General features: G+C 39.8%; 1 protein-coding gene across 1 annotated transcript; it reads right to left on the bottom strand.

Moving 5' to 3' along the window:
- Nucleotides 1-1289: 1289 nt before the first annotated feature.
- Nucleotides 1290-7908, bottom strand: LOC140715046 (uncharacterized). The gene is made up of 3 exons (XM_073026774.1): nt 7671-7908; nt 6801-7009; nt 1290-2215 (listed from the first exon to the last, which is right to left on the bottom strand). Exons 1-3 carry the CDS (start codon nt 7906-7908, stop codon nt 1949-1951), a joined length of 714 nt encoding a protein of 237 aa, XP_072882875.1. The 3' UTR covers nt 1290-1948.
- Between the last annotated feature and the right edge of the window lie 300 nt (nt 7909-8208).

Genomic DNA, 8208 nt, shown 5'->3' with positions numbered 1-8208 from the left:
TTGAAGATGTCCTGGGTACTTTGTAGGCTAGTACCCAGATGGAGCTGACTGACTTCACAACCCTCTGCAGCTTTTTTCCGTCCTATGCAGTAAGCACCCCACCCCCACCCCCACCCCAGACAGTGATGCAGCCTGTCAGACTGCTCTCCATGATACATTTATAGAAGTTTTTGAGTGTATTTGTTGACTTACCAAATCTCTTCAGTGGTGAAGGAATTGAGTACAGAAGTTGGGGTGGCGTTGTATGAAATATTGATTAGACCATATTTTGGAGCCTTCAGTGTTCAGGTAGCCACACTACAAAAAAAAAATCTGACTTGGGAGGGTGCAAAATGATTCCCAGGAATGTTGCCTGGATTGAAGGGAGAGATGGAATAGGTTAAGATTCTTTTCCTTGGAGTGAAAGAAGATGGGGAGAGGTGTGACCTGTTAGAGATTTTTTTTAATTATGAGGGACATAGTCTCTCTCTTCCCTTTGCTCCCCGCTCATGTAGGAGAGTCTTAAAACTGGACAGAATAGGTTTAAAATGAGAGGCAAAAGACTTAAATGGGATCTGAGGAGCAAGAGTTTGGAACAAGATGCAAAGAGTTGTTAGTTCAGGTGCAATTACAATATTTAAAAGATATCTGGTACATAGTCAGGGAAAGTTAGAAGTATACGGACCAAACAGACAAACTGGACTAATTGCAAATTAGCAGGCAAGCACTGGACTAACTGCACCATTTTTGTTTCATGCCCCCCCCCCCCACTAAGAATTAGACTTAAACCAATTCCTTTAAATGAGCTAGTGTAGTGATCAATGCTGGAAATTACTGCTCCTTTTGAAATATATTAGTGATTTCAATTTTTGAATATAGAACAGATTTTTGATGTTTCCTGATGGCATAAAATACAAGAAATGAAGTGAGCTGACAGAATTAGTTATAGAATTTAGGAGGACAAAGAAAGATTTATAGTGTAAGAAATTTAATGTAGAAAAAAAGTAAGTTAAGAATGAGATGAAGCAATGTAAAGTGGCCAGTTTTCAAGTGGCTGCAGTGCTGTATGTGAATCTTTTGACTATATATGGGATACTTGGCATTATAAGTGGAAATAATTAAAGGGAAAGAACATCATACCGACTTTAATGAAACACCAGTCAGAACTCAGTTTAATTGTGATCAAACATCACATACACACCAAAGATAATTACATTTTTATTTGTAATACTTCCTTGTACAATTGTAGCTTTCAGTGTAAATAATGTTAACTGCTGCTGTAATTACTGATGAAAAAGCTGACAATTATGATGACAAAAAAAAGATACTTTTCCTGACTTATACTGAGGTATAGTTCTTAGATGAAGATAGCAGCATAGCTGTTCAAGGCACAAGTGATTTGTCTGTGCTTTCCACCCCTACTGTTGTGCAGTGACAATAATGGTGAGAATAATATGAGAAATCTCTCCTTTGCAGAAACAATTGCAATTGATTTCTACAGACAAGATAGCAGGGTGCCATGAAGACATTTGAAAGGACAAAAACATTACTAGAATTGACTAAACTAGTTAAAGCAAACCACAGAAATAGCTCCAAATATTATCCCTTATGGATGATATTGTGACCCATTTTAGGAAAGAGGTAGAGACTTACAGTTTCCAATGTATTAAGACAGCTTGAAAAGCTGTACATTGAAAAGTATTACACATTTCAATATAGCGGACTGTGCATCAAAACACATCCTTCAATACAACAACCTAATTTAGATTAGTTTATACACAGCTGGCTCCTGTTGAGAATTTTGTGATCCATTGCAGGATACTACATACGACTCCAAAAATAGTCTATAAATTTTTTAAAATAAATATATTATAATGACATAATAAAAGAATGTTCACAGCTATTCTGTCAGGTGTGCAATATATTGCCATAGATTTAATCTTAGATAACGAGGTGTGGGTGCAGTCGACTAGTAGTGACCCGAGGTCTGAGGTAGATTTGGCTGGTAGTCAAAGCGCTGCAAGCGGTGATTCGAGATTGGAGTCTGGGTGGGGTGAGGTCCAAATTCAGGGTAATGAAGGAAAAAGCTGGATTCTACCACATAAGGAAAGCTGTGAGCAGAGTGATATGGATGGGAGAAATACTGAAGAAGCAGTCTGGACTTCAGTGCCTCAGCCTGAGCAACCTGAAGCTGCTGCTTGAGTTTCATCCGACGATTCTGAAACCAGGTTTTGACCTTAAAGAATGTAAAAGGCAGATCATAAGCATTAGAGTTTACATCCATTTTAAACATGAGCATACATTACAAGATTTCTGTTCCCATCATGCCTTCCAATCTATCTGAGTGTAGATCACATGACTGAGTATTGTGGGCATTTGCTTCATCACACACTTCCTAGAATCTTAATATGCTACCGGAAGACAATGATTTTTTCCGCCTTTTCCCTACAAATGTTGATATTTAGAAATGAATCAAAGTTACCCAAATCCTCTGCTAATTCAATTAAATTGTCATTATATCCTGTGCAAGTGTGGTTAGTCAAATTCACCATGCCACTTAACTTTTGGAAGTATGCAAAAGAGTGCTATTTTATGCAAACTCTACACACCTGAGCATTACAGATTCAAGAACAGCACTAGAAGAGGTCAGAGTTAATCTTATCTTTATCATAAAACAGGGATCTATGATCATCACTACATCCATCAAACAGACTTTACCTTTTATAACACCATGTTAAACTGATATGATTGCATTAAGCATTTCTCAGTGACTAGCTTTTAATTCCTTGATTATCAACTCCTGCATCTTCCCAACAGATATTAATCCAATTGGCTGACTTTTCTGTTTAAGTAATGTAGACACATGTTTTGAAAACTCTCAGCCAATGGTTCTATTATTTCTGCAGCTGCTCCCTTGACAACTCTTGCATGCAAGCTATTAGTACCTGGCAATTTCTCTGCCTTTAGTACAACTTATTTTCCAACACCTTGCCTCTTGTGTTTGTGACTGTTACAAGTTTTACCACAAAATTGGAAATTAGCACCACCAGAAATCTTTGGGATTTTTGCAGTGTTCCGCACTGTGAACAGAAATGCAAAGCATTGATTTACCTTGTTAAAGAGGTCCCATACTTAGCCCAGCTACCCCCTTCCTCTTTACATCTCCACAAAAGCTCCTGCTATTTGGTTTGAACTGACTTCACAGCTCTAAAATGTCCACCCTTCTTTAGCTAAATTTAAACCTCTTCTTGTTGGTTCTTGTAAAAGTCCTAATTCATAAATTGATAACAGCTCTTACCACATCAGGGCTTGTTTCAGATAGAATTCAGAGTAGTACAGTTTAAAAAATTTTCTCCAAGAATATGTGCAGGTTTCCTAAACTTGATGGGTTAGAGGAATTTGCATTTGGTATCACAGCAAAATATCCTAACATGTAACACATAATAAAGGAGTTGACATTAAGCCACACAATATTAAAGCCAATTAAGTCAAAGTAATCGATCTAAAGGAGTATCCAAGAGGGTGAGGTTACAGTGGAAGAGGCTGTTGGAAAAATAATTCAGAACTTAAGAACTAAGTGATAAACATGTGGATTAATTTAAAAAAGACATGCAAGTAGCCACTCCTGGAGTTAGAGGATTGTTGGGATGGAGAAGAACGTAGAGATGGGGAGGAACATAGTGATGGAGAATTGGTGCTGGGATGGGCGTGCAGGGAAATGGGGAGTTTTTGTGTGGTGGAGATGTAGATGATGTAAAAGCAGGATTGTGGGAATCGCAATCATTATAGCTCAATTCACAGAGGCAATGATTGAGTAGGATGTGCCAGTTAGGATTAGATGATTTCAGGATTACAGATGGTACAACTGTATGATTTAGTCACTTTGCATGTGCAGGGAATAGTATGGTGGATACAGAACACGGACAAATGTAAGATTCCCTACCACTTAAGGTAGAGGCCAATATACTAAATCTATTAAAGGAGATAGAAGGACATCTAGGCAAAAGATACAAAGGGTAGGGGGGAGAACGCCAGAATATGGTATTGAAATTAGAGAGCAGCTGTGATCACATTGAATAGTAGAGCAGGCTTGAAGGGCTGAATGGCCCATTCCTACTTCTGTTTCACTAGAAGGTGTGCCAGGAGAACAATAGAAGAGTTAAATGTACACAAAAGTGTAGGGAATTTTTAAATCAGCAGATGAACGAAAGCACAGCTGAACAAGTGGGTGACCTTAAGGCCAGAGATGTTAGGGACTAAAAACTTAACTCAGGGTCAAATACAACAGCAACCCATGTAACATATTACAAGGCTATTGGCATAATTATGAAAATTATATACAGTATTTACTGGATTCTAATTGAAATTATAAACTTTAACTACTTTATCCAATTTATAATGGACTTCACTTTGCAGTTAAAGTGATGTTTTTATTCTGATTTTGTTGTTTCTTGAAAAAAGTTTGTTGTCTTTCTTGTGAATGCTGCTTATATGCTGTTGCAAGTAATTTTTTCCCTGCAGCTGTGTATACATGTAACTTGTGCATTGAGAATAAACTTGACTACCATTGAAACCCATGGCTATGCAAGTATTGTTGGAAATAATTCAGTCTATGTAGCTGGTGGACGTTGTGTCTGCTAATACTCTAACCAGCAAAAATTTAGCATAAAATATTCCATCCATTTTGATTACAACTTTACAAATAGATGCCTCGCTTGAAAAAAATGAAGTCAGAGCATGTTAACATGTTTCCCATAGCATGTTTATGAAACTGAAGACTTGGAATGAAGATGGAAAAATGTCAGGATATCATTGGAAATGAAAGGTTTTGTTGACGGAAGTACTTGGGTAGTGGTCGCAGAAAGATTGTGACTTCTCAGTCATACCATATTTTGATTTTATTGCAATAAAGTCAAAATTCAGTTTGAATGTGGCTGTATTTGAAAGTATGGAGAATCCCATTCTCCAGGGAGTAGGGACAACAGTAACAATTTACCCCTCAATGGCACCTTTAAATCAGCAAAGACCCAAAGCAATCGCTGGAATAAAAAGCAACATAGTGCCATATTAACACAGATGAAGGATTCATTCTTTCTTCCTTTTGAAGGTGAAAGGGATTGGGAGATTTTGGGAAGCAGTTCCAGAATTCATGGATTTTACTGGGGAGGTCAGGATCAAGGAGTATTTATAATGGAAACTGTGGGGAAAGAGAAAATTAGATTGAATTAAGGAGCCCAGGGATGTGGGATAGGGTTGGTGTTGCACACATGCTTCGAAACAAAAGGAAAATGCAGCAAGTCAAGATTTTTTTTTAATGTAATTGATCAAATCAAAAATTCACAAAGCAAGTTTCTTGGTTGTACATTACATTACCATCCTGGCAATGGTATTATTTTAAAATATTAAAAGGGAAACTTTGAGAACTGTACAAGTCCATTGATATAGATGCAAGTTTAATATTCTCATATGGATCTTCCGATTGGATAAAAAATCTATAGCTTTTATGCTTCTATTATACATTTAAGGTACAATGGATGTAATTACTATTTGCAGCAACTCTCGAAGGAAAATTAATTGAGAAAATGGCTGGGATTCCTGTCATTTGATTGCACCACTAAATTGGGGCAGGAGAATGCCGCTGAACAGTTTTTAAACTAGCATCAGTTGAGTGCACTTGTTTGGCTATTAAAAACACCTTGCCTAGAGCAAGCAGAAATGGCCAGAGTGACTACTTGTCTGTGCTGACTTTGTTCATTGATGTACTCCTCCACAGACAACTATTAGCAACTAATATGGTTTTATAGTTGTCACAACATTGTTCATGTTCTAATTTGTTCTGTAGTTCATTTAAAGACATAACTTGCTGTCTTTTAAAAAAAATACCTTTAACTATTTCCATGAAATTTCAGCTAATTGGGTAGCTGCTTAATTGGGCCAAAATGTATTGGTCCCAATGTGCCCCAATTAACAGGAATCAACTATATTTAAAATTTATGAATCATCAATACTCTGTATGAGTGGGATTCAGTACAGTAATTCAGTTTTTGTCCTTGAAGAAAAGCTTACCCTTTTATCCCATTCTTTTAAAGGGTACGATCAACGATGAGTAAAAGCTCTTCAATGCACTACAGGATTCCTCTCCTGCACAACTTCACAGCACTGTCCCATCCTTTCAATAAGCGATTCATCCAGGCAGCAGAATATGCGCTTCCAGAATACCAGCACCAGATTCTGCAGTTGCTAGAAATCTTGGAAACACAGAATGCTCGACGAACTATGTAATAGAATGCAGAGTTCCTCCAACATTTTGTGTGCATTTCTCCCAAGATATCCAGCACCTGCAGAATCTTTTGTGCAGGTATCCAGGAAGCATATATACTCACTCATCTCCAGGCTTCTCATTTCATCTCTCTTCCCCACCCACCTTCATCTCACCTAGTTTCATCTGCTATCTTGCATTCCTTACCATTTGTCCTTACCATTTGCCCCCACCCTCACCACCTTATTCTGGCTGCCCCTTTCTTTCCAATACTGGGGTCATAGATGCCGCCTGACTTGCTCAGTTCCTCCCGCATTTTGTGTGTTGCTCTAGATTTCCAGCATCTGCAGAATCTCACTATTTGTTTTTTTGTACGTTTTCCTGGATACCTGCACAATATTTCCCAAACGTGTTAAAACTGGTCATGTAATGCAGTAAAATGATTGTCCCTCAAGACTAACATTTCTGCATCGCAATTGCAAGAAATGACCAAGCCTGCAATGCCGGGACCGGACGTGCAAGGTGGCAGCATAGACTGGGAGGACAAGAGCCCCGGACTCACCTGCGTCTCCGATAGGCGGAGCTCCCCTGCTAGGCTCCTCCTCACAAAGGTGCCCGGATACTGCTGACGCTCGAAACTAGACTCGAGCATGCGCACTTGCTCCGCGGTGAAGATGGTCCGAAGGCGCCGGCGGTCCGCCCACTCGCCGCTCCCGGAGGGCTCGGTGTCCGCGCCTCCCGAGGCGCTGCTGCTGTTGCAGGCGGCCCGAGCTGCGGGACACAAACACAGAGACACTACTTACAGGACCCACTCGCACCCTGGCGCTTGTAGTCGGGACTCTGAACCGGATCGGAAAGAAGTGCAGAAAGTTGTAAACTCAGCCAGCTCCTTCACGGGCACTAGCCTCCCCAGCATCCAGGACACCTTCAAAAGGCGATGCCTCAAATCGGCGGTATCAATAATTAAGGACCCCTAGCACCCAAGGCATAGCCTCATCTCATTGCTACCCGGAGCCTGAAGACACGCACTCAACGTTTCAACAACAGCTTCTCCCCGCCCCCATCAGATTTCTGAATGGACAGTGAACACTGGCTCAGTATTCTTCCTTTTTACACTACTTAACAAATATTTATCGTAGTTTATGTTACTGCGTATGCGCAAAACAACAAATTTCACGACATATGCCTGTGACATTAAACCCGAGACTGAAAAAGTTATGCACCCTTGAAATCAGCTGCAACAAAATGAACAAACGCAACTAAATCGCGTACCCCATCCTGCCAAATACAATTCGAATACTCCCTTAGTAACTGAGAAGGGATAACTACGCATAGTATTGAGCAGGGCAATTCGCTTCGAAAAATGAACGGACTTTTTTTTAAAAAAACCTGGAAAAATAAGGTATTTTATGCCGTCCCCATATTCACTTACCTCGTATTGCCAGAGATCGCTGCTGGGTCTTGGTCCCCTGGTTATTAGTGGCTAGTGACCTACCGCTGTCTTCAGTAGATCTCGCCGTGACTTTCCCATGTGACCTCTCAGTCGCGCAGAAATCACCATGTCTCGCCGCATGTCCACTTCGAAACACTTGGCCATACTCATCCCGACTTTTTTTGCTGTTCTGACTACTCTGAGCAAGCCACTCCACTGAAAATGCAGCTTCCAGCATCTTCAGAACAAAAAAAGAAGCGCTCCTTTCGAATGCCCGGGTATTTATGGGACATTTCCTCACATTGATGAGTAAATGTGCTCGGACATCAAAGCAAGGATTCCAATAAACAAGTGCTTGACTCATCGGCCCCGACAAAAGAGACATGAATATAAGATAAATGGAGGATATCGGGATGTGGCGCCAAGTTCAACTAGAAATAAAATAACATTATCAATACAACGATAAGTGTTAGTAATGAATTAACTTCAGAGTAAATACTGCGTCCTTGTCAATAGGTGGATCCAACCACGTCATGAT

Source organism: Hemitrygon akajei, chromosome 23, assembly GCF_048418815.1.
Source record: "Hemitrygon akajei chromosome 23, sHemAka1.3, whole genome shotgun sequence".
NCBI lineage: Eukaryota > Metazoa > Chordata > Chondrichthyes > Myliobatiformes > Dasyatidae > Hemitrygon > Hemitrygon akajei.
Note: the sequence above shows the minus strand (reverse complement) of the source record. Positions and strands in the feature narration are given on the sequence as shown.